The sequence below is a fragment of the Actinia tenebrosa genome, unplaced genomic scaffold (genome assembly GCF_029948245.1).
Source record: "Actinia tenebrosa isolate PJP-AT-01 unplaced genomic scaffold, QUT_ActTen_1.0 PGA_scaffold0__85_contigs__length_37466705, whole genome shotgun sequence".
In the NCBI taxonomy this organism is placed as follows: Eukaryota; Metazoa; Cnidaria; class Anthozoa; order Actiniaria; family Actiniidae; genus Actinia; species Actinia tenebrosa.
Genome location: NW_028292569.1, coordinates 36,152,707 through 36,179,392, shown reverse-complemented (window position 1 = coordinate 36,179,392; position 26,686 = coordinate 36,152,707). Strand labels below are relative to the sequence as shown.

At 38.1% G+C, this 26,686-nt stretch overlaps 2 protein-coding genes, 1 long non-coding RNA gene and 1 pseudogene across 5 annotated transcripts; 1 reads left to right on the top strand and 3 right to left on the bottom strand.

The window, feature by feature from the left end:
- Positions 1-4,698: 4,698 nt before the first annotated feature.
- On the bottom strand, positions 4,699-12,553 carry LOC116289291 (aquaporin-4-like). Its single transcript, XM_089025610.1, has 4 exons — positions 12,144-12,553; positions 7,619-7,854; positions 6,989-7,069; positions 4,699-5,869 (listed from the first exon to the last, which is right to left on the bottom strand). The coding sequence occupies exons 1-4, from the start codon at positions 12,436-12,438 to the stop codon at positions 5,735-5,737; spliced, it is 747 nt and encodes a 248-aa protein (XP_088881736.1). The 5' UTR covers positions 12,439-12,553; the 3' UTR covers positions 4,699-5,734.
- On the top strand, positions 10,503-18,337 carry LOC116287869 (uncharacterized). Its single transcript, XR_004196121.2, has 2 exons — positions 10,503-10,835; positions 16,721-18,337. It is a non-coding gene; the product is annotated as an uncharacterized LOC116287869 (long non-coding RNA).
- LOC116287867 (aquaporin AQPAe.a-like) lies at positions 15,759-25,786 on the bottom strand (annotated as a pseudogene). The gene is made up of 4 exons (XR_016118995.1): positions 25,317-25,786; positions 17,983-18,218; positions 17,749-17,829; positions 15,759-16,408 (listed from the first exon to the last, which is right to left on the bottom strand). The product of XR_016118995.1 is annotated as an aquaporin AQPAe.a-like (transcript).
- On the bottom strand, positions 21,331-23,716 carry LOC148914186 (uncharacterized). Of its 2 annotated transcripts, none has more exons than XM_089025608.1 (3): positions 23,152-23,716; positions 22,753-22,984; positions 21,331-22,655 (listed from the first exon to the last, which is right to left on the bottom strand). In XM_089025608.1, exons 1-3 carry the CDS (start codon positions 23,692-23,694, stop codon positions 21,331-21,333), a joined length of 2,100 nt encoding a protein of 699 aa, XP_088881734.1. In that variant the 5' UTR covers positions 23,695-23,716. The 2 variants fall into 2 exon arrangements, with proteins under 2 accessions (XP_088881734.1, XP_088881733.1); XM_089025607.1 differs by having other exon boundaries at positions 23,098-23,714.
- Positions 25,787-26,686: the final 900 nt, after the last annotated feature.

The following is a 26,686-nucleotide window of genomic DNA, read 5'->3' as shown; positions in this document are numbered from 1 at the left end:
TCGTGTGCTATCTACGCCCGTGCCCCATAAATCGAGGACAGATCGCAACTAACCCAATGAGGTTTCCATGAAATTGTTTATCAAGCTGGTGCGAATGATCTCCTCGCAGGATTAAGGCTGCACCCATGAAAGGAATCTGTGAAAACGTAAGCAGTATGTTACATTTAATCAAAGTGTTCCCCCGTCAGCCTGGTCGCCTATGTTGAAGTTTGACTAGTTTTAGTTGAAGAAGTTTGCCCGGCAGTCCTGTGCTCGTGCAAGTATGAATACTTATCGTCTTACTGTGCCCGCAATGTGTTACTTTCCCATAAAATGCCGAAAAAATCGGCTCATTCCGTTTCCCCTCAGTCAAAACAATGGCCGCTGGTCAACTTAAAAACTAATGTCGCGTAAACTTTATTTAATTATTCGATTTTTGCATACATCGATTTTGTATTCCATAAACGTTCTCTGCGGCTTCAGATTACATGTGTTGTCGTTGCAACTTCGCCGTTAATTTGGAATGTCCACAAAAAAAGAACCTACTCCCCCCCTATCATATGACAATGCAACACAGAACCCAATGATTATCGGGCACATACTCAGGAACAACCCTGCGATTTCTTGTGGTCTGTGACAGAATGGATGGTAAAATACCAGAAGATGTGAGAACTGCTTCTATCCTACTCCTGCCAAGGTTGATGTAGACGAAGGCATAGTTCTCCAAAGGATTGTACTTTTTCTCGCTTTACAGTCAACCGCTAGAAAGAAAGACTCAAGAATCACTTGGTTGGGAAAGTGATGTTGTGCGCAAGCAGTTGGTCATAGTCTTTCTGTTCGCTAAACCAGGATTGATTATGTCTCCTAGCCTTGGGTACCAAACACACCCATAGAAGGTGTGAAGAAACAAATGTTTCTGCGAAGCTAGAACCAGTGATTGCACCATTTTCGCTATCAAGCTTCAAGAAAGTGGTAGGAAACATCTGAAATCTTATACTCCACCCACCAGAATAATCTATAGGTCCCCATTGGCGGATATCTGAATTGAAGAGTTAAGGAACGTCCAGAAATTCATATGGCGACAACTGTTTCTTATTTCTCTCGACACGCCCTTAACCCTAGCGATTTGCTGCATTTTTTGCGAATCTTGCCCATATGAATAATGGTACAAACAATGTAACTGTAAAGGTTTTTCAAGGGAATACAAATGTTCTAGACGACGTCCCGTTTGGAAGGAGTTGAACCAAAGATTTAATTTCGCGAAATTTGCCACAAAAAATCGCAGTCAATCGTCCGCAAAAATTTGCCGCAAAAAATCGCCGCCAAGTAATTGCCCAAGGTCTAAACACGGCTTATAAGAGGGATTTAGCGCATTGCGAATTGTATATGTGCCTATTGATTATAAGGCTAATTAAAAAAAGAGATCGTATTATTAGGCAAACCTGCCGGTTGACTCGCGGTAAACTTAGACGCGCGCTGCTCAAAAATCCATGGTCTGAGCATGTATTTAGCCATCGCACGCGCGTCCTATATAAATTAATTTAAACAACCAAGTGAATTTTCGGTGGAATTTTTAATCGAGTCCGCGTAGTCTTACTGTGATTCAATGGGATATGTATCCTTTCTTTGATTCATAATAATACTCTGCTTACGTATCGATCAAAGATTTCCTAGCAGATACGGATCCCTGCGATTATCATGCGTATCCACACCAGTAATTCTTAATATTACTTAGCAACAAACCACTTTAAATTGTTTTACTCTCAGAAAAAAAAATTCTTTGTAGTACATTATTAGTGGGATTTTTTTGACAAGTGGCGAGACAATGAAAAAATTATATTTTATTTATTCTAGGATTCCCATCACAGTAATTGCTTGCCTGTTTCATTCAATAGAGTGTTTTGATTCACCTTCCGTATGAATTACTAACGCAAGGCTATTTGGCGGTACGTAAGAAGGAAGACTTGAGTTGTTTAGTACGTGATATGTGCGGGCTTTAATGGAGAAAAGTATTATATTTTTATAATTACGAGCTCGTTTAGTATCCTCAATTTCCTTTTTCCTATTAATGAAAGCCTTTCACTTTAATGAGAATTATTTTGGGGCACTTACTCGCAAATGGAAAGTATATCGGTCCAGTTGATTGAAATATCTTAAGCATTCATCCATCCATCCATCCATCCATTCATTCATTCAGCCATCCATCCATTCATCCATCCATCCATCCATCCGATTTATTCATCCATCCATCCATTCATCCATCCGAGTCATCCATCCATCCAATTCATCCATCCATTCATCCATCCATCCATCCATCCATCCATCCATCCATCCATCATTCATTCATTCATTCATTTGTTGTATCATTGTATATTTTTTTCAAACAATTTTGGGTGCACTATAAACACTCCAATCTCCAATCAATCCGTATTAGGTGACAGAAATTCGAAGATTTAAGGTTTGGGGTCTGAAATCGTATCTTGGTTTTCATTTCTATTTCAATCACATAACAGAGCCTTTCAATTTCAAAAAAAAACTGAATATTGTCTTTAAAATGTTTAAAACTAGATTACACTTTTTCTACTTTATTGATTTGCTTTCTTTTCTCGTGTATATATTTTTTCTCCACATGAATAACCTTACATTTTCGACAAGGTGCTCACACGCTGAAAACTTTTCGTTCAACGGAAATCCACCAAAAGATTAAGACTAAAATATCAGACTTTTAACTTTCACCTTTCATGCCTCGTCTCTCTTTTTCTCTCTCTCTCTCTCTTCATTCATTCGGAGAGAGAAAGAGAAAAGGAACCAAAATAAAACTAAAATCTTAAAATTAATTAGACTTCAAATATTTCTTGTAATTATGAGGTCAAAATGACAAGCATTAAGGATAGCGTTTTTCAATAAGTGCAATATTTTAGTGTCGATCTCTTTTCATTCTCGATTTTTCTCTCGATCTTAAAAAGTCACTATTAAGGTTTGAATGAAGTGGCTTTGGAGTTATCACGTTATTTGAAATATTTTCGTGGGAGGGACGTGGCGAAAATTGAAAATCATAACTAACAATGCTACTGACACTAAATCATACTTTGTTCCTTTCTCAATGTTCCTCTTTTTTTCTTTCTTTCTTTTTTTTTTTTTTTTTTTTTTTTTTTTTTTTTTTTTTTTCTCGTTGTTAGATTTATTTAAACTATTTATACCAAATTATTTTTTTGACGCTGACGATGAAATATATATACTTTTTGCGCAAATGAGCAATAAAGAACGAAAGATAATTGATAATACCTCATCTCTGTCGACGACAGCTTACTAAACTCCTTAGCAACTAACGTGGCAGATTACAATTACCGACACCCAGCAGGAAAGGACGATGGAAAGAACAGTCAAACCTTCCTTGAATATATGAACCCACGTTTTTAATATACAGAGATAACTGAGTAAATGAAATTAGAATCTTTCATTCTGTCTTGCACCAATGACAAATAGGATGTAATGAAAACAGGTTTGCAAAACCTAAATGTGTTGTGTATTTTCTTAAAGTTATTGGGATTCAACGCTTTTTCTTTCCAGACCTTTAAATGCAACAGACATTGTATATTAAACCTCTCTAGTAAATATATACTGTTTGTGTGAAACGCTAAATCTCAACTCAAGCGAAACACATGAGAGGGAGATACATGACTTGGAGAATGCTAGAAAAGAAAGAGATAAAATATCGAAGAAAATACTTTATTTTCTCAACATATGCCTTTTAAGAAATCGGAATGACATGCTCCAAAAATATAAAAAATGAGAAATTCTTGTTTTTCAATCTGCGAGACAAACAGTCTTCGAGATAAAAACTTCTGGAGTAAAGTTAGGGGGTTTTCCTCTTTGTCGGAGCCTATTTTCTCATAAATTAGACCTTTCTCCTAAACACGACACTGATTGAGTTTATTTATCTGCCTGTTCACCATTTGATTTCGAAGACTATAAACAGCTGCAGCCCTCTAGCCTTTTTTAAATAACTAACAGTATGAAAAGCATGGGGGAAAAATCAATCCTTTTAAAGCGCACCTTGGCAGAGTATTATGCTAAATTTTTCTAAGTTTTAGAATGGTTAGACACCTACCTCCTAAGAACTGTGCACCGATAATCACCAGTCCGTTGAGAAGACGAATCCTTCTTGATACCATTAATCCAATAGTAACAACAGGGTTGAATTGTCCTCCAGAGATATGTCCAAGAGATGAAGTAAGGGTCGCAACACTAAGCCCAACAGTCAATGCAATTTGAAAGACGTAGACTGGGTTGGGAGACCTTGTACTAGTAAATGTCGCTCCGCAAACCGTGAACACAAAAACACAAGTGCCAAAGAACTCGGCCGTGAAACACATCCATAAATGCCTGTCTAAAAGTTTTTCTCTCAGGCTTCTTTGGTTACTGTTATTGTTATTCTCCATACGTGAAAATTGTCAGGGAATTGCGGTAGGGAAAGTAGTGTACGTGTACGATTGTGCGTATGTGAGTCGATTATCATCAAGTTTTATCAGTCGGTATCGTGAGAGTTCAATGTAGTCACTCCACCTGGAGCGACAAACCAATTTCAAAATATAAATGAGTTTAACCTGAGGGTTTTTGAAGTTATAAGTATACTGTACTCAACACTTGAGCATAAATCATATATACATCATAAGGCGGCCACCTTTGCGTGCAAGGGAACAAAGGATGTCACTGACATGAATGAGACTTGTGAGTTTATTTATTGGTAGCCTAAGCTTAAGTTTTTTAACTGCTCTAAAACAGCTAAAAAACACTCAGAATGACGTTAAATACCATTAACAACAACACAGGAGCAAGGTCTGTTTACCTTTTTTAAAAGTACATATTTCAAACATACATATTTTCGTCCCATACATTTGCACACCATACACACCACAAATGCATTGCTTGGGCTACCTGTGGTACAACAGGTGATGCTGTCTTTCTCATGAAAACACTATTAAAAATAAAGCCAGCTCACAGCTGACTCGTACCTAAAGCTACTCGTTTTCCCTCCTACCAATATCTAGAGCCTTGAATAGGAAAGGACACCCAGAACTCTTGCTAAAAAACTTACGATATTTAAAAAAGATAAAACAGCTTTTACAAGTTTACGCTATTTTTCTCGTAAAAATCTAATTTTCTAAAATCTAAAATTTTTCTCGCAAAAATCGCCAACGACTCGTGATTTCTATAACTTTTTTCGGGTCCTACAGCTCCAGTCGTGTCCTATCAGAGAACAGAACATAGCTAAGACTGATCTATTTGCTAAATAGACCCCTTGCATTGATTTCCTAGAGGAATTGTTCTGGGGGACAAAATAAAAGCCTTCAAAAAGATCCATTGTTTTGTCCTCCAGAACAATAGGCCCTTTTCGAGTTCCAAATTACCGCTGTGTTTCTTGATTACAGACTCATTTACTCAGGCTTAGCCTCGATTTTGTGAAGAATATTAACGTGTTCCAGTCAAGGTCCGTCAAGTTTCAAAGTGTTCGTATTGTTGAATTGTGCATTCTTACTTTACCGTTGGTATTTGTCAATATTTAGACACAGATTCGAGGCTAAACCTGAGTAAATGAGTCTGTAATCAAGAAACACAGCGGTCGAAAATGGTCTATTCCTCTTATGGACTCAGTGCAAGGGTCTATAAAGCACGCGCGAAAAGCGCGCGTACCGTGATCTAGTACAAAGTAGTACAAATCTAGTACATATATTTGGCACAGCAAACCAGAGCTCTAGCGTGACTCCAAGCTGTTTAAAACAATGCCACCAGGTTCAGTGATAGGTACTTGTTCTTCTCGGGCACGGAATACCAGCTGGTAAAGTACTCCTGCTATCATACCTCCTCCTAATGGTCCAATCCAGTACACCTAGTCAAATATTCTAGATATTAGGTCTTTACTACTCGTTTCATTGCTACGCGCTGATGGAGATAACAATCGCGAAAGGAAAATTGGGCAATACACTTCCATCAATCAAATAAATTGGTCGGTACCTTTATATTCTCTGATTGGCGGCAGTGTATTGCCTTATTCAGTCCCTGTTGTCTCAATCAGCGCGTAGCAGTGAAGAGAGTGGCAAAGCTTGTGTGGTGAAACTGACAATACTCCATTTTACAGTTCCATTCAGTAACCACGAACAATAGTTCCAAGCTGAGGCTGCAGCTCCCGCGCACGATAAAAAGTATAGTTTTGCTATGCGCGGAAACTGCAGCCTCGGCCTGGAACTATCTATTATTCGTAGTCACTGAATTGGAACTGTAAAATGGAGTATTGTGAAAAACTAGATCAGTATTAGGTCTAAAAACTGGTGTGGCGAAAGAGACAATGTAAGTGAAGTACCTTCCCCCCATCATTCCCTTCCTCGCTAGATCTCTGACCCAGGGAATCAATTACGACCCTGCGGTTAGGCCGATAATAGAGAGTAGTTTAAGATTCTCGTTTACGACAAATGTCAGTTGTCCATTAAAATGTCAGTTGATCATTAAAAAATTCTTTAAAATTAGTGAAAAGGAATCGCAAAAATCTCCGAGTAGTAGATAAACAAAAGAATACTTGCCTTTGTCAAGAAGGTTTGCAAAAGGTAAAATGAAATGTAGGGAAACGATGAAAGCGTGGTCACGTTTGTCGTTTGCGGGAAGGAAAAACGGGAAATCTTAATCTGCCTAATGTTGCTCGACGGCTGATGGCTTTAACCAATAAGAAAAACTACTTATGAAATATTAAAAACGCCATATCCCCTCGGTATTTTATTACAGCCTAATCCCAAGTTGATATTATTATTAAATTTATAGTAAAGACGTTGCCCAAAGACGACAATGCAATCACTTTTTTGTGGTTGGGGGTGTCTCTAACAAATCATAATCCTACATATAAATTCTCGAAATTATAAAGGTTGGTTGGGTGTGGTCCAGTAGGGGTAGTAGTGGGGTGTTGAGAATTCAATGATTAAGTGAATTTGATTAATAAATGGATTACCCCAAGACTTACCCAGTGATCAGTCCAGATATTCATGATGACAGCGGGACCCATGGATCGTGCCGGATTGATTCCACAACCAGTAAAACCAATCTAAAAGATAAAACAATAAATGCTTCACATAGTATAATAACTATTATAAACAGGGAAAGATCTAACAAACTACTCGTGGAATCAAGGGAGAGACCTGACAAACTACTCGTGGAATCAAGGGAGAGACCTTACAAACTACTCGTGGAATCAAGGGAGAGACCTAACAAACTACTCATGGAATCAAGGGAGAGACCTAACAAACTACTCGTGGAATCAAGGGAGAGACCTAACAAACTACTCGTGGAATCAAGGGAGAGACCTGACAAACTACTCGTGGAATCAAGGGAGAGACCTAACAAACTACTCGTGGAATCAAGGGAGAGACCTGACAAACTACTCGTGGAATCAAGGGAGAGACCTGACAAACTACTCGTGGAATCAAGGGAGAGACCTGACAAACTACTCGTGGAATCAAGGGAGAGACCTGACAAACTACTCGTGGAATCAACAACAATGCAAGTATCCTCGATCTCGACTTGATTCTATAAAATGAGCACGATCTGCTGAGCACCAGTTTCAATCACTGTAATTCAAACCTACTTTACTCACCCCAACCAAATGACAGACAGTCACACAAAATCCAATAGCCAAAGGGACCTCATAGCCATAATGTTGACGTTTGGGATCAGTACAGGCAAACACCGTCAACACCAACAAGAATGTTAACACGAATTCGATCCCAACAGCCTGAATTGTAGAGACACCTGGTGATGGGACTGTAGCTCCTAGAGTTCCTCGCTTACTTGGCGGTGTAAGGCCATAGAGCATAGCTGATCCTGCTATACCTAGAATGATCAGTTAATAGAGACAAACTGGTCAGAAAAAAATTTGAAGTAAATTAAAAAATAGACATGTATAGTTTAGACGCAATGTTTTCCCATGCCTTTTTTTCACACCACGTGTCATTCCCTAGAGTATTATTTCTTTGTATAGCGATTGCGCATGAGAAGACACATGAATATGGAAACAACTGTAACGAAGAAGTCTTATTCTCGAGAGAATGGCAGGTGGTCTAAAATGGGACTGAACACAACGCCCAAGATAAAGATTACGATTATCCTCGAAAGCGATGATTTAAGGTAGGTATCTTTTAGGGCACGAAATTAACGACTTCCATAGAGATCTCTTCTCTTTCTATGGAATGCTATAACACGATAGTAACGTCGGAGTAAATGCAAACGACCATTAGCAACAGTCCTGCCTTGGTGTACGTCATTTAGGGTCCGTCATTTATTGAACCAATCACGTACAGCAAGTGAGATTTCTTATCATTCTATGGAATGCTACAACACGCTAGTGACATCTAGGTAATAACAACAGTCCTGCCTAGGTGTACGCCAAAATTGAGTTCATTTTTGGGACTGAATTTGCTTTTGAAGCACCCGAATTAACTTTTATGGTCATTTGTTTAATCTTTGGCAATCGAATTAATATATTCTAATGCAGGATTTTTTTTATTCTGATCTGAATTTATTTATGGTCTTTGGATTTTTAACATGCTAATTATGATGCATTGCGAGTTTCGATTTGACCGAGTGAGAGACTGGTTGTTAAAACAAGATGATTAACTTGGAAAGGCGGTGAATGAGTACAGAGTCGGACGATCCGAAGAGAGAGAGGAACGAATGTGGATTGTTCACCTGCAGCAAGATGTTGTACATCCGCGTTCGAAATATTTTCGAAAGCTTTTAAAGCTTTTGCTGCACGTCGACATGCTAAAGAAAATGGGTTTTCCTTTTGCTCCGCCATCTTGTTTTGACAACCAGTCTCTCACTCGGTCAAATCGAAACTCGCAATGCATCATAATTAGCATGTTAAAAATCCAAAGACCATAAATAAATTCAGATCAGAATTTAAAAAATCCTGCATTAGAATATATTAATTCGATTGCCAAAGATTAAACAAATGACCATAAAAGTAAATTCGGGTGCTTCAAAAGCAAATTCAGTCCTACCAAAAATTAAATATAATCACCATAAAAGCAAATTCAAAGACCACAATAAAAATACAATAAGCCATGAAATAAATGATGAGAATATTGACTGGATCGGCGCCCCATATAAGTTGGTTTGATAAATTGGATCTAAGTCTTTGTTGTCGTTTATCCCATTTTATTGTGAAGGTCACTATAGTTTAATCACTTTTTTTAATCAGATGTTAATGACAAGCAAATTTCATAATCTATGCTAATTTTTAAGATTTAATGAAAATCCTTGGCAGGAAGGTATTTTATAAATTGGAGAAAAATCAGACATCTTAGCAAACGAGGACGAAATCTTGGCATCCCCTCCTTGCGATCATTTGGGTAACAGACTTCTCTTCCCCTTCCTCCTCCCCTTCCTCCTCCCCTACCCAAAGCGCCAGGCTAGCTTGGCCACCCGTACATTCTCCGTTTAAAACTCATCGTCAGATAAGTTGGGGTAAACTTGCCAAACTGCAAAACGCTGCAAGCACGCCTCTGAAAGCGGAGGGCCACCCCAAGCGTATATGGGGAAACCGCTGAGCAACAGGCACTGACTCGGTTTTAACTTCGCCTTAATTACATTCAGGCACATTTAATATGCCAACTTTGGTCGCCTATAACTTGACGCGCTTTGCTATCTAAACCCGACTTCAAAGTTTGCAGTTTTTGTAATTTCTGTGTGTTCTTTTCAAATATTATGTGTTTTTATTTGTTTTCGATCGCTAATTTTTTATTTATTATTATTTTTTTTTTTTTGCAAATTCCCATTATAGCTCATATTCTGCTCGCTTGACTACACGTGACGAGTTTCAGTAATTATTCGCCATGTGCTGTGATCACGTCGTCACGGCTTAAACAACATTATCTCAGACTTGTCGGCAATGCTGCAAGCATAAATTACCACAAGGGGTGCTGCAGGGCTTTATTAACTATCTTCATCTCCACACAAAAAACTTGCACATTAACTTTGTCAACTGATGCAGTCTCTTTAGGGGGAATCAGACCCTTCTTAAAATTGTCTTGAGTGCGACGCTGACATGAAAATACAAACGGAAATCACACTTTTCCTTGATGGAATTTATGGCATTTCTTTTGTATTTCCACTTTTTTTTACGTTAGCCTCGCATCCAAGGCAACTTTTGAAAGGGTCAATTGTCCATCCTGCGTCATCCAACGATGTTGTTGTTCGCAGAGCCTAGCAAAACACGTGAGAAAAAAAGAATTACACTCGGCAGAACTACTGTCATCAGTATGTAACCTTGGCCGAACTGTTCGTCTGTATCGATCACTCTCTCGAGTCAATGCTTTCAACATTAAGATAATGAGATAAGACGCGACTTATTTGCTGCAGGCAATATTATCTTGGCAAAAAGCCCACTCTCGATCTTATTACGTGCTATACGTGTTATATTAGCCTTCCGTTAAAATGTTTTGAATTCTTCTCGAATTAATCATTCATACTAATGTAAAGCTAGTATTTCATACATTAGAGTGCAAACAATATAACAGTAAAACTTTAGTAATACTAAATAGCACAATTTCATGCAAATTCCAATTATTCTATTGTTTTATTAGCACTATTTTGTACTATTTAGTAAAAAGTGTTTCACGGATTAATTGTTTGCACTCTAGTAATGGAATCACGCAAGTGAACATCAAAAGAAAGCTCGGGCTGCCATTGAAGCGTAAAAACAGTCACTTCAAATAATGTTCCTGATCTGTTCCTGATATTTCAGGGTGTGCTTACGTGAAGATTGTCGGTGATTGTTCTATCAATAATATTACAATAATCAAGTTAATAAGGTCAGTTAACTTTTTAAGATGCTTCTAATGGAGCGAAATGTAAAGAACTAATTGCAATAGCCTTCTTTTGAAACCCAACTGTCAAATAGATAAATTACAAAGAGTCCTAAATGCCGCTGCGCGACTCGTTTTTAGAGAGTGTAAATTCTGTCATATTACACCATTACTATGAAGCTTCACTGGTTACCAGTTAACTTACGTATTGATCTTAAAATATTACTTTTCGCGTATAAAGCCATTAATGGACTAGCCCCACCATACATTAGTGCCCTTGTAGGCAGACATCAGGCAAACAGTTCGCAATATAGCCTTAGATCATATGATAAACACTTTTTAAACATACCTAATTTTAAGTCATATGCTACCCTTGGGGACTGTTCTATTACTGTTGCCGCACCAAGGCTTTGGAATGCATTACCATTAGATATTACATAAGCACCGTCTCTTAATATTTTTAAATCGAAACTTAAGACATTATTTCAAATTAGCTTATCATTAAGTGTTACCAATAGCCATGTATTGTTATTTTATTACTTTTTAGATAGTTTGTTTTATAATCTAGTTTCTCAGATTCCATATTTTTATACAATGTACAGTTCGTTTACATACCATATATATATATATCAATAGAGTTATCATAATTGTAAATATCTATTTTTTCACTTTTTATTAAGGCCCGGGTCGCACTTAAGCCAAAACAAAAGTTTGATCGCCAAATGACTTTTTTTTTCTTTCTTCTTGATGTGTTTGTGGTCGCACTGACGTTTGCAAACTTGGCAATGTAACAGTTTATTAAAGCAGTGCCAAGGAATGAACTCTTCATTTCGCGCGATTTTTTATAAACATACTTCTTACAATGCGCCCAGTCGAAGCACTAGCGCATTTGATCATTTTACCATGGAAAATCTCGCTATAGAAATTATAAAATTATTATTATTGTTATCATTAACTAATTGACTTCGTCACTTAATCTGTAATGTCCCCCTTGAGGTTATTAATGGCATTTTGCGCATACTTGGTGATCACGTAGATGAAAACAGCATGCAGTCTGTTTCTTAACTAACTTTGTCCTAATATCTCATCGGTGCTAAGGTTAAGGTTTTCCAAACTTACAGACATAGATAACCTGCTATTTATAAATGCATAAGCAAAATCAAAATGAGCTAGCATTGCGCTAACTCAGTTTAAAAGTAGATTTGGAGGTCAAAGCACTTATAAAGTTAGAGTATACCTGATATAAAATGAAATTACCAAAGGATCAAGTACTGGTATATGTGGTTGGGTTGATCGGCGTTTTACGTCTCTTACCTCCTATGACTTGGACGATTATGTAGAAAGCACCTCGGACTGGAGAGATCTTTCCGGTCACAGTCTGTGCTGCGCTAACAGCAGGGTTGATGAGACCCCCACTAATGTGGAGTATCGACATGGCTAAGGTAGAGATGCTAAGACCAAATGACAGCGAGATGTGTTCAGTGGTTGGTGGACGGCTAGGATCCCAGGTTATCGCTGAACCAGTCGTCAAGAACACGAAGAAGAACGTCGCAAGAAATTCAGCTGCCATGCAGATCCAAAAATCTTTGGTTATTGTTTCTTTCAACATATTTGGAGAAAGGACTTCAATCGTACCGCTGGAAATGGCCTTTTTTTTCAACTAGTAATAATTGTACTTTAATGGATCACAGACGCAAGTGTTTTAAAAACTTAACGTACGACGCGTGAACTTAAATTGAATAATTTTTGTTATCTCTTACTGCGCATGCTCGACGAAAAAAAAAATCGTCGATCATGCGCAGTAAGAAAGAAACGCGAAGTTATGTAATTCGATTTAGTCCACGTGCCGTTCGTGTTGTCAGACGTGCACACGCAAACGTACACGCCCATGCGCTCACCGGAAATAAATCTAACAAACCATTATTTTTACTGCACATGCTCGACGAAATAAATGGTTTCGATTCTCTTATCATGAAGAGCGAACAATCCACTCTTTGGTATCTTGTGATTTTTTTGATAACTTCTTTGCTTGGACTTCAAAATATTTTACAATTCAGGTGGAAATTACTATGGGAGTCTATTAAATATGCTCGAAATAACTCGCGCACTGATTGGTCGGTGTGACATGACTTCTTAAAATGCTGAATGCGGAGCAACTACAGAATACCGTGCAAATCATATGCAGTTTTCTGGACGTTTTGAATAATAGTTTGAATCTGAATATTAATCAGTGTATATAATTTGGCGGGGTCAAGGAAGCGACGACAACCAAAGCGGATCCAAACTGCTTAACATCATCCTAAATGTTTCGCCAAAAAAATGCTTTCAGACAAAAATTTTTTCTCGCGGGGGTTTGAGGTGATTGATTTTAGGTCCCGATTTCATCGTACTGAGAGCTCACGTTGACAAAATTTTTTGAATATTTCTTTTATTAGGCAAGGGCCACGGTAGCCTGCGTCACATCCGGAATTTTCTTCGTAAATAAGACGCAGGCTAGAGTCACGGTTACAGCACCTTTGATAATTAGGAACGGACCATTAGATTATTGATGGGGGGGGGGGGGGGGGGGTTGCGAAAATCTTAAAAAAATATCGAGCAAGCACTTCAACCTCCAAAAAAATATCGTGCAACCTCTCGTAACCGAAAACAAATATTGAGCAAACACAGAGGTCAGTGATGTGAAAAGCCGTTTGATGGTTTGGAAACACAAATGGATTCTGCAAAATTAAATTTTACACCTTTCGTTTTGAAACGATTATCCAACCACTACTCTAGTGAAGATTTTTTGTACCTTGTTCAAGTTTTATAGGGGGACTGGGTACTATACATAAATCCGCAGACCAAATTTTATGCTGGCGCAGAAATAAATGTCATTCTCAGGAATATATATTGTTTCTGGCGTCCACACAAAATATGAATGTAAAGTATTAGATTATTTTATTGGATTCAGCAGTGAAGATGAAAGAAATATTGGTGAGTATGATAAAAACAATCAATGCATGTATCTAAATATTAATTTTATGTACAACATATATGGATACATATATAAATAATCATATTAAATGCATGAATAATAAAAGAAAATCTATATATTATAAATTATACTATAAAACAGCTATAAATACATTTTGAATTTTATAGTTATATCATAGAGCACTTATTTAAAAACTGTGCAATATAAAATACCAGCAGCTAATGTGCAATAAAATAAATAAAAAATGAATATTGTGTTTGGCCTGCAGGTTTCCCTTTCATCGCCTCAAGCATACTTTGTCTCCAGCTGCCTCTATATCAATTCAAAACACTTATAGAATTGTTACTAACAGTCTTTTGAGCTCTAGTAGAATAAATTTTAACTATTGGTTTTCAAGGAAAAGAAATTTAACATAGCACAGCCAATATTAATAATTTAATATGTATTTTGAATTGTTATATACAAATTACAAATGAAAGTCTAATAGTGATGAAAAGCGTTAAGATTGGATTGCATTTTGAGCTGTCAAGAGTGACAAGCTTTGAGCTTACGCATGTATGGAACAGTTCCATTGCATGTTCGTGTATGGAATTTAATAAAACAGACCTAATCGGCTAACGTGTTGCTATGTACGTTGCCACCCAATTCAAACCTTCTGGGAATAGAAGCGTTTGTCTCTATGAATTCAACTGTGAAACCAAAATATAACGAACAATGAAAAGTTACTCCCAGAAGGTTTGAATTGGGTGGAAATGTTTATAGCAACACGTTGGCCGATTAGGTCTATTGACGTTCATGATCGGTAATATTATTTTGGCCGTTGAATATTCAATAAATTCCTTATATTACATTTTGGTTGTCACATTTTAAAAAATATCCTGCAAAGTCATGATGCCAGAAAAAAATATCGTGCCACAAAAATTCCAGCAAACCCTCATCAATAACCTAATGGTCCGTCCCTTACGCGACCTCGATAAATTTGGCGCCACCACCTGGCGCCAGCCCAAAACACGGGTTTTGGCTTCCGTCAATCTAACTCACGACTTCCTACCGCTGACTGGCAAATAGCGTTCTTTTTTTACTATGGTCAGCCCGAAAGATTAAAGATTTTTTGCTATTTGAGTGAATCCTAATAGCGCAAGAGATAAACGACAAAGCATTTAACATTCAAGTCTGTAGTTCATAAGTCTCATAACACTAATCATTTTTCTAAAAACTATTATATGTATAAGCCAACAGTCAATGAAAACTGCGGTTAACTGCGGTAATGTTTAAAAACGAAAAATATGTACATTAATTTGGCATTCACAAATCGAAAAAATCATAAAATAAATAAATTTTCAAGCCAACTCCAAAACTAGATAATATTGTGTTCATAAAATAATTTATCCCATTTCCCACAATGCCGGTCCTTCGCGAGTCTTGCCACCTCTGTCAAGGCCTCTAGAAAACTAGTCGAAATCGATCTTTCTCCTCATTTATAACCGATATACATTTGTCAACGCTTGGCGGATATTTGTTGATTTCAAAAATCTAGGAATTTCTTCTAGTGGTCGATTTAAAAGGGATTAGATTAAGATCGAAAAGGTATTCGCGAACACTAAAATAGTTCCACAGGATGTCAATATTTAATCCGATTATGGTTTCTTAATCCCCAGGAGAGAATGCTAATAAAATCCTGTTTACTGCGATGGCACAAAATTTCTAGGTTTAACTCTCGGGGAAAGTGGGCTTCATCTAAAGCCGCCGGAAAATATGGTATAGATAATAACCTACGTATGACAAGGAAAACCACGTCAATCATACAATAAGTATTAGTCAAATCCAACTAAAAATCCAACAATGATCTATTATCAATGCTGCGTTCTGATTGGATGAGCTACTACTAGGTTACTAGGCTATAAGACAGATATAAGACCTATAAGTCATATCGTACTAGACAAAAAAGCGCCGGGTTTGAAAACTAAAACATTAAATTTAACTTTAATTCAAAATTATTTGCATCTATATTTCAAAATGAAAGTTTCTAAAAATAGCTTCAAAGAATCTAAAAATAGCCTCAAAGAGGTTAGGGTTAGGCTCATGATGGGGCGCGGGCGTTTCTTCTCTTCATTCATATTCTCTTATCTATATATATATTTGACCAACTAGTTGGATTTCACTTAAAACAATTAGTTCTCTCGCCCTCATGGCCTATGGGTCAATAGCCTATTCAGGCTCAAGGACGAGTTTAATTACCGAGAACGGAAGAAAATCAGAAATTCTTTTCTTTTGTAACCCCGATCGAGCTGCTTTGACGTCACATGCAAGGGGTCTATTTTTGGTATGACAGAGATAAAGTTTTGACTTTTGCTAACACAATAAATTAAAATAAATTGAAACCTATCCTATTCACATCCTACGCTTTGATAAATAAAGCTTATTCGGATATGGTCTAGGCCTATCGTCTTTAAAAAATTCAATTCAGATGGTTTGTAGGAGTAATGTTACTTAAAACAATGTCAGCAGGTGTAGTAATTGATCCCTGTTCTTCTCGGGCACGGAATACCAACTGATAAAGTACTCCAGCAACGGTCCCTCCACCAATCGGTCCAGCCCAGTAAATCTGGGGGAAAAAAGAGAAAAAAATTATCTTGTTCAGTAGGAGTGTTTTGACATTAAACAAAACCTTTCTAAAGGCCGGCTTTGACGGTACGATGTTCGCCTACAACTTTCGTATACACCACGCTCGCGCCATCCTACGACTCGAGTCGTAGCGTGTAAATCAAGCCTACAACTCGCCTACGACAGACGTGAACGTGTTGTATACGATAGTCGTAGGCGAAAGTCGTACCGTCTAAACCGGCCTTAAGAATGATATTCAGTTATATATTTCTCGAGAAAGTTTGAAGATTTTAACTTGAATTTTGTTTCTTAGATTGAAATCATTTCCAAGAACAACAAGAATAACAAGAAACCTTCTGCCATGCTGGTTGACGAACTAAAAGAAACGAAAATGCTTTGATAACCTCAACCAATATGGCGGCTATGACGTCAACAAGATGGCTGCTATGACGTCATATACAAAGCCATGTTAACTGGGTTTGTTCCTCTCTTTACCCCACCAGGTGTAGAGTTATTCACTACCGTAAAAAATATCATAATTTCCAGGGTTTGCGGACTTAGTCTCTAATCAGGGAGTTGCTTGTTTTGTCATTATAATTTCTGCTTTTGTTTTCTATTTCAAAAGTATCCGAGCTACCCGTACATTCTAAAAACTGTGGTATTTCAGTTTAAGATGACAGACTAAGGCCCCATTTACACGAAGCCGGATATTTGTTTATCCGGGTAAAAAAATGTGCGTTTACATGCGGCTTCGTGTAAACGCTCATCGTTTTCGCATCGTTTTTGACCGTTTACACGAAAACGCTCCATCGACTCGAAAACGCTCATAGGAGCTAAATGAGCATGCGCATAGTTCCTGAGCCTGCGATCTCCCTTGTTTAGTGACGTCAGCGTTTATATCCGGCTTCGAGTGTTTAAACGGAAACGCATAGCCAGCGTTTTCAAAAATATCCGACTTCGTGTAAACGGGGCCTAAGACTGGCAGGTCGCGATTGTGAGAAAATAAAAATTCCTAGCAATGGGCTCCTGGCTAGCAATAAACCTCTTTAACATGACCGTAATGTTCTCCCACTTTAGACCACGTGTCATTCTCTTGAGAACAAGATTCTTCGTTTGAGTTGTATCCATATTCATGTGTCTTCTCATGTGCAATAGTTAAACAAAGTAATGATACTCTTGGGAATGACACGTGGTCAGAAATGGGCAAAACATTACGCCGGAGGTAAAGAGGCCTATTGTTGTACTGGCTCATACACCAAACAAAGTAGACGGATACTCCAATTCTAGAGTAACTCCTGCATTAGCGAACATCAGTAAGCATTAGTGCTGTATCCAACTTACCCAGTGATCAGTCCAGATATTCATGATGACAGCGGGACCCATGGATCGTGCCGGATTGATTCCACAACCAGTAAAACGAATCTAAAAGATAAAACAGTTAGGCCATGATGCCTTCCATAAGTCTGGCTTACATTTGTGTCTCAAGCATAATCATAGCAACAGCGCGCAAGTGCAGATGATACTTCAAGCGACTGCAAAATGAAGGATGGGACTTTACTCATCTACTTTACTCACCCCAACCAGATGACAGACAGTCACACAAAATCCAATAGCCAAAGGGACCTCGTAGCCATAATGTTGACGTCTGGGATCAGTACAGGCAAACACCGTCAACACCAACAAGAATGTTAACACGAATTCGATCCCAACAGCCTGACCTGTAGAGACACCTACTGATGGGACTGTAGCTCCTAGAGTTCCTCGCTTACTTGACGGTGTAAGGCCATAGAGCATAGCTGATCCTGCTATACCTAGAATGATAGTATACAATAGTCAACCCTCACAGGATTCGGTAGCCGACAGTGTACATATTTCAAGCATAGCAACGGTAATATATTTATTGACGATGAATAAACACCGATTTCAACTATGTTGATCATGTTTTCCTTTAAAAACTAGTCTATGGCAAGCCATACCATTCAAAAGTGATTGAGTTTGCAACTGCCTGTTGGGAAATCGACTGATGATTGAGAATGACGGATTGCTAGGATTAAGAAAGAAGACTGATGATTGAGAATCACGATTGATGATTGAGAGTCACGATTGAGGAACGAGAATCACGACCGAGGAACGAGAATTACGACTGAGGAACGAGAATTACGACTGAGGAACGAGAATTACGACTGAGGAACGAGAATCACGTGATCTTACCTTGGAGATCTGGGTACGAGAATTTTTCCCGCCAAAAGGAAAAGACCAAAACAACAAACATGGCGTCTAATGCTGGTGTCCAAGAAGAATTAGAGGAATTCTTTTATTCTTTGATTCGCTGCATTGAAAAGGTCCAGGAATGTCTTAGTAACCGAGGCAGCATCCCAATTGAATACATAGAGCATAATTTAGAGGGGCATTTCCAGATCGTCTCGGCCATTTTTGTTACTTTACGCGAAAACAATGTGGACCAAGAAAACGACCTTTTTATGTTATTTCAAAACCTTCTTGGGGTGCTTGAGGAGCTCATAAAAGAAAAAGACAAGGAAAAAGAACAGAGGCAGCATTGTGAAAGAAAGGTAAAATCTGTGGTGCCCAATACATTGAGCAGTAGTGGCGGAAGACCTATGTACGACATCAGTAAGGAGATGATTGAAAACTTTAGAGAAACTGGAATGAACTGGAAAGAAATATCTGTTTGCCTTGGTATAAGCGAGAGCACTCTTTATCGTCGAAGACAATGTTATGGATTGCAAGAAAGCTATGCAGATATTTCTAACGAAGAGTTGATGTCAACAGTAACAGACATACTTCGGCAGACCCCTTATGCAGGAGAATCGTATATTAGTGGCGCTCTACGATCTAAAGGTGTTTTTGTTCAAAGATGCAGAATAAGAGCTATATTGCGACAGGCTGATCCTATTAGTAGAGCACTGAGAAGAAGCACTGTAATCCAAAGGCGCCGTTACAATGTTGAGGCCCCTAATCACTTGTGGCACATTGATGGTAATCATAAGATCATTGCTTGGAGATTTGTTATCCATGGTTGTATAGATGGATACAGTAGGACAGTTATTTATCTAAAATGTGCTACCAATAATTTGGCATCCACAGTACTTGATTTCTTTATTCAGGGTGTAAGAGATTTTGGACTGCCTCTTCGAGTTAGAGGGGATCATGGAGGGGAGAATGTGGATGTTGCACGATACATGGTTCATAACAGGGGTGAAAACAGAGGAAGTTTCATTGCAGGCAGGAGTGTGCATAATGTTCGGATAGAAAGACTTTGGAGAGAAATGAACAGAGTGGTCATAAGGTATTACAAAGACCTGTTTTGCTTCCTCGAAGAGCTGAACCTGCTGGATTCCAACAGTGAGCAAGATCTTTTTGCCCTGCATTACATCTATCTTCATAGAATACAGCGCTCACTGCACCAATTTGTGGGTCAGTAAAACTACCATGGATTACGCACTGAAAACTTCCACTCGCCAATGGCCTTGTGGCAGACAGGTATGATGAATAACCCTGAATGTTTACAGGAATGTACACCTGAGTTGTATGGAATTGATTTTGATTCAGGGTTATCTGGGATGAACCTTGATGACAGTGTTGTAGTTCCTGACAATGAAATGCACCTCACAGTTCAAGAAATGACCTTATTGCAAAACCTTGTTCCAGACCCTTTGATGGATGATGGTAATTCAGGAATAGACATGTTTGTCAAAGTTTGTGATTTTCTCAAAACAATATCAAATTAATTAATGAAAGACAATGTTATATACTGACATCACTTTGTTTTATTTAACATGTCAAACAATTTTTAACAAGTGAAAGAACATTACCTGTAGTCCAATCATCTAGGTATAAGCAGTGTTAAAATTCTGCTCTGCTTTCACATACTATTTTACCTATGAAGTTTATATTTGTTCATAGGTTTGCTAAACTGGAACAAAAAGTCATACTGATATAATTTGTTTCAAAATTGAAAGCAACAATGGATATATATGCTAAAAGTATAGTACAAGCAGTGTTGTAATATTGCTTCACATACTGTGCATGTTACCAATGATTCTTAGTGTCTGTTCTTTTTACTAAAATGTCAACCCTTTACACATACTTTTATATTGAACTACAGCAGGTACCCTTTCCACTATTGAACAAACCTATAAAAGGCATTAGAAATGACATGCAGTGAACAACACTGACAAGGGTTTGCCTTATTCTAAACATATCCCTTAAAAAAAGCTATAACTATTATTACTTGTTATTAACAGGTATAAACTGTCAACATAACTTCTATAACTTCTCAACAGTCAATTAATTTTAAATGCAACATAATTAATGGAGTCGCATGGCCAACTGAAAGGAACCCAACATTTTGTGCTAAAGGATTTGGTATCAAACTGTTTATTTTTTTACTTTAGAAGGGCAGGATTTGATGGAGTCAGCAAAAAATTAAATACAGCAGGGTACACAAAAATTCATGTCACACAGTACTTACAAAATGAAAAGCATCAAAACAAGTAAAAAGTTGACAATGAAGAGGGGGTGGTCAGCTTTTTTCTGCTGAAAATCCAAATATCGCCTTCCTGAGAAAAAAATATACAGTCTCTAAAAAGGAAATACCACCTTTGTTATTAAGAAACTATAGTGAAAAAGAACATGATGATGTTTAATAGGCCACTTTGAGGACATTAAAATGGTATTTCTTATTGATTCTTTGATAATAAAGTGGTAATTTCCTATATTACTAAAGCTTACTTTAAAATATATATATATATATAGAAGCAACAACATTACACTGAGTAGTGCTCACCCTGAAATGGTCTATGAAAAGAGTTTCCTGAGGGAGATGAAAACATCAAGGTTTTTAGAAACAAAAAGCAGTAATAATACTTTGAAAACTAATTATTGTTTAAAGCTAATGGCAGTCTACATAATGTCTATCTCCCAGTTGTTTCGGTTGAGGATGTTAGTAAATTCCTCTCTGAGTTCCACAAAATTATTGTATGTTGATGGAAGCTCTAGTAATGGAGTGCATGTATGTGCCACTGGTCTGGAACTAAAACCCTCTGTCTTAACAAATGCTACCTGTAGCTTGTGTCCCCCCATTACATCCATTGCTGTGGTGAATCTCAGGAACTGTACCAACTTAGTAGTGTCGAGACCTCTAATAAAACGAAGTAAGAACTTGAAAACATCTCTCTCTGCATCAGTGGTTGGGTTGCATGACAGGCTGTCAAGGACTTTTTTGGGTGTAGGATTAAGTGCTTCATAAAGTTCTAAAACTGCTGCTATTGATTGAAACTGCTTGTATGGCTTCAATCCTTGCTGCAGAATTGGCTGCCATGCTGCAACCATAAGGTGGGGCTTTTGGACAAGCTCCTGCCTTGCGATTTCAAGGATAACTCTGATGACATTTTCTTTTTTGACGTGGGACCTGCAATTAAACCTTTCTAGGAAATCTTGAAATTCTTCCTCTTCACCAGGGAGGTCATTATTCCTGAGGACACTTTCAACCAGATCCTCTTCTAGTTGTGATAAATAACGCTTGAAGGAACCAATAAATAAATCATCAGTAACCTCTGTGCCAAATAGGCAAAAGCAAATAAATGCTTTGGAAAAGAATGTAGGAAAATAGGACACAGAGTTATACCCTTTCACTAAAATGCGACCTATTGCCTCCCATTCTTCAATGAAGTGGTCATGCCTGATGAATGGTACCCTTTCCCGTTCACCTATTGTCATACTAATGGAAAATTCATTCCAGAATAGTGTGTAAACTTCACGAGCAATACCAACACCAATCCCTGCTTCAAGATCACCCCTTTCATTAATAATTTTAAATTCTATCTCTCTATGCAAAATGCCTGGATCTTTAAATTCCTTGATAAGATCTGCTTTTATACTGATACGATGAATTTTCAGGACCTGTGGTGCTGGTTCCTGCACTTCTGGTGGATCACTCAGGATTTCATATCCAGGGTGATTTGTATGCTCCTGGACAGCTGAAGTATTCTCAACACCCATTAGGTGAGCAAGGCGAAAATTCCTCAATTGTGCAACATCAGGCTCAGCATAGACTTCTTCTTCTGGAACTGAGGGTGGGGATGCATCTTTAGCCAATGACATTTCAAACTCCTCATTCTGTATGCAACGTATGCATTGTTCCCCCAAAGGGAATGTACAGCTACATTTCTCACAAATCACTCTGGGTGTAGCCGAGCAGTTCATGTGGGGATTGCTAATGTTGGCCTCTGTAAAACGAAAAGAGAATGACAAAATTAGGGTACAGAGGGCCATAGGAATAAAATAATAAAACGAAATGGATCTAACAATTCATAAATTGGTTACTTGTGCTTTCATTGGGCTGTTCACTGCTTCTGCTGCTAGAGGATGGTGGGTCCACTACACTGATAGAAGATGTACTTATAGAAGATGTTAGCACAGTGGGTTGAGGTGCAGATAGACCATTGGTACTTTGGGCTGCCTCAGTTATAGACTGTTGAACACTTACGCTATCAGCAAACTCAATCATTTGCTGTAACTCTTCCTCATCATCATCACCAAGATCATCTATGTCTATCTATTAAATATATCAACATGAACAACAAGTGTCCATTAGATGATCGTGTTTCAAGGTCGTGGAGGGGGGAGGGGGGGGGGGTGCATAGATTGAAAAAATAAAGTTTATCTTACCTTAAGGACCTTCTTTAAAGATTCACCAACAAATGGACTTTCATCACACAATACCTCATTTGGCAAAATGTAAATAGGCTTTTCTTTGAAGATCTTATGAACCATTATGCCGTTCAAAGTCTGCCCTGCTGCAACTGGTGGCTTTACTAATGAACTGTGAACAGGCATATATATTTGGATGTCTACATCTCTTGGAAGCTTGCTGTCGAATGCCTCCCTCAAATTCATTTCAACTTCACATTCTGCCCATTCTTTCATCAGTTTGAATGCTGAAATAACATAGCCGTTTTCCATTAGCCATACTCTCTTACTTTGCCTTGGTACGCTAGACACATCTGGACATGGAAGGAGAATAATATCTCTCATAAATGGTCCTGATATTGCCTTTTTAGCGGGCCCTCTGTAAAACTTTCCTCGACCTGATTGACGTGACGAGTTTCCACTAAATAACCGTCTCTGAAATCTTGGAGGTTCTCTAGGTGTACTCTGCTGTGTAGTACTAGTACTTGAACTTTGGTTTCCTCCAAGTAAGGAAGAAAGTTCTGAAGCTTTTCCTAAAATTTCCTCCACAATCTTCTTACCATTATCAGCAGCCATTTAAGTCTTGGAAGGCTATTTCCATATGGCGCATGCGCAGAGTAAACTAGCCTTTTGGCGGGAAAAATTATCGTACCCAGATCTCCAAGGTAAGATCACGTGATTCTCGTTCCTCAGTCGTAATTCTCGTTCCTCGGTCGTGATTCTCGTTCCTCAATCGTGACTCTCAATCATCAATCGTGATTCTCAATCATCAGTCTTCTTTCTTAATCCTAGCAATCCGTCATTCTCAATCATCAGTCGATTTCTCAACAGGCAGTTGCAAACTCAATCACTTTTGAATGGTATGGCTTGCCATACTAGTCTCCTACGCAGCCGCTATAAGTTTCGTCACGCAACGCTTACTCCCCTAAGTAGCTACTTTGGGGAGTGAGCGTGGCGTGACGACACTAATAGAGGCTGCGTTGCGTAGGAGAATATAAGAAAACCTACTATCTCGAGAAGCACTGGAAGAGAGCCTCTGCAACCCAGGTTGAAGGAGGCGGAGGCGCTCCATGATTGATGGTACCAATAAGTTATCGATATTATCATAAAAACCCGCATTGGACCACTGGATTAAAAAATACCATGCTGTTATTTGGTCAATTATTTATATTAGCATCGAATTTACAAGAACCACTTCAGTCTGACAAATGAGACAGATTCTTATGTGAAAAGTGTATTCCTGTTCTAAGGGTCCTTCGGAATAATACATACACAGAAGTCGAGCACTAATTTACTAAATCAATGGAAGAACAATAGCGTTAATCAGTATTCAGTTAGGAGATCATATACAACCTGAACATAGTCAAAATAGAGGTTCTCATTGAGACTTATTTTTACTGTATTGTCAAGACCCACTAGGGCGTCCCGACTACTGAGGAAGGCTACGGGTTCACATCCCGAGAGGTCGCAACTGGAGAGGATCGTGTACTCGTGAGCCACTGTGCCTTCTTTGGGATATTCCCAATAAAGAAATGAGTAAAAAAAATTCCTAAACGTACGTGAACTTTTTACCACCTTTAGGGTATAATTAGCGCTTTACTAAACAAGTTAGATTATCAAGACTGACAGGTTAATGAATTGTTATCTTTTGTCTGTCTAAAGACATTGTCGTAGTACCGCCATTCGATACAATAGACTCGTACGGTAATAATTTCTTGACGATGAGCGGAGGTCAACATCAGAATTAACCTCATTTGCATACAACATAATATATATCCGCTTTCAGATTCGTAGTCAAGGGTTCCAGCTACTCATCAAATATAACTACGTTTTGATGTGGAAAATACATCATTTTGTGTTCGTTTGTTTGTTTGTTTGTTTTTCTGGTATAGAATGACTCTTTTGCATTCAAGAATGGACGATTAACTCAAAATATACACCACTCCGATGTAAAGAGTAAACAAAATAGAAAAAGAGTGTGCTTATGAAATTTCGAGTTATGAGTTCTGATTGCACATTATTTACGCCTAAGAAGTTGCGCTTGACAACAGAAAATTTCTAGTTTCAAAGTTATTAGAACGACAGGGAAACTTGGAAGTTTTTAGTTGATCGCTAACTGCAGTAAGAGTTTGGATATAACACTAGATTACAAAAATAAAATAAACAGAATAATTTTTCAGTTATTATAATGTCCTTACCTCCTCCAACCTGGACTATTATATAGAAAAGCCACGAAGTGGAGAGATTTTTCGAGTAACGACTTGTGCGACGCTAACAGCAGGGTTGATGAGACCCCCACTAATGTGGAGTATCGACATGGCTAAGGTAGAGATGCTAAGACCAAATGACAGCGAGATGTGTTCAATGGTTGGTGGACGGCTAGGATCCCAGGTTATCGCTGAACCAGTCGTCAAGAACACGAAGAAGAACGTCGCAAGAAATTCAGCTGCCATGCAGATCCAGAAATCTTTCGTACCAATTTCTTTTAAAAACATTTTGTAAAACTTATATCTATCCCTTGGCTGGAAGTTCACTAGCGTCAATTTCTATCTTATACTTTGTTGACTCCGTTTTGCAGTCGAGTGGTCATGAATAATCACTTCCAATAAGCCACCACAAAAGGAAAGTTTGAATAGCTGGTTAAATACTCGAATAAATTAGCTAAAAAGTCGAATACATTAAATGTATTATCGATTTCAAACACGCAAAACAAAACAAAAATCGAATATTTTTTTCGTCGAGAAACTTAGTGATTAAATATTTTTTACATATGCTTATTCTTTGTTGGTTTATATTCCTTTAGGAATCTGTTGCTGGTTTGTATTCCTTTAGGAATCTGTCTTCACGAAAAACCCTGAACGTTAACTTATATCGCTGATTAAAGTTGACAAAATGTCCAAATCTTAGAGGATCCTAAAATCGTATATTCGTCCTTATCCTGTCCTGATTTGCCTACAAGCCTACAACCGTCAATCGAAAAAAAAGTTTTTGTGATTTCTTCATCGCTGCCACGCCAAAACTGTGCTCCTAGTTTTTGATTGGCTGTACGGTGTTTTATTTGCTATGTAACCATAGCAACAATGTCTTTACGAGGTCGTATGTGCGCCTTCTGACCCGAAAAAGCCGTACTTGGTCGCCCATGGCTACTGTTACTGCATAATTTTTTGAAACCCCCAAAAAACTGCACTAGTGTTTGATTGGCTGTACGGTGTTGTATTTGCCATGTAACCATAGCAACAATGTCTTTACGAGGTCATACGTGCGCCTTCTGGACCGAAAGGGCCGTACTTGGTCGCCCATGGCTACTCTTACTGTATGATTTGAAAAACGCAAACAAAATTGTTGAAATTCAAGCTATTGAAGGCATTCTGCCCACCATATAAAAGGTAAAATACACGGCTTCTAAGTTGGACATAACAAAAATTAATATAATATAGGAGAAAATTAAAATGTGTAGCCTTCGTTCAACATGGCGGCTATGACGTCACACGCACACTCACATTGCTTTGTGTGGGTCGAATCAATCTACGTGCTAGATGATTCAGATCCATAGTGGCACTTGAAACAC

Excerpts from the sequence above, each read along its gene's own strand:
- LOC148914186 (XM_089025607.1), bottom strand. The coding sequence starts at position 23,694 with ATGGCTGCTGATAATGGTAAGAAGATTGTGGAGGAAATTTTAGGAAAA. Across the intron at positions 22,985-23,097 it reads CTTTAAAGAAGGTCCTTAAG|ATAGACATAGATGATCTTGG; the intron begins GTAAGATAAACT and ends TATATTTAATAG. Across the intron at positions 22,656-22,752 it reads ACAGCCCAATGAAAGCACAA|AGGCCAACATTAGCAATCCC; the intron begins GTAACCAATTTA and ends TTCGTTTTACAG.
- LOC116289291 (XM_089025610.1), bottom strand. The coding sequence starts at position 12,438 with ATGTTGAAAGAAACAATAACCAAAGATTTTTGGATCTGCATGGCAGCT. Across the intron at positions 7,070-7,618 it reads CTGTCTGTCATTTGGTTGGG|ATTGGTTTTACTGGTTGTGG; the intron begins GTGAGTAAAGTA and ends TTTATCTTTTAG. Across the intron at positions 5,870-6,988 it reads ATATCTGGACTGATCACTGG|GTGTACTGGATTGGACCATT; the intron begins GTAAGTCTTGGG and ends ATATTTGACTAG.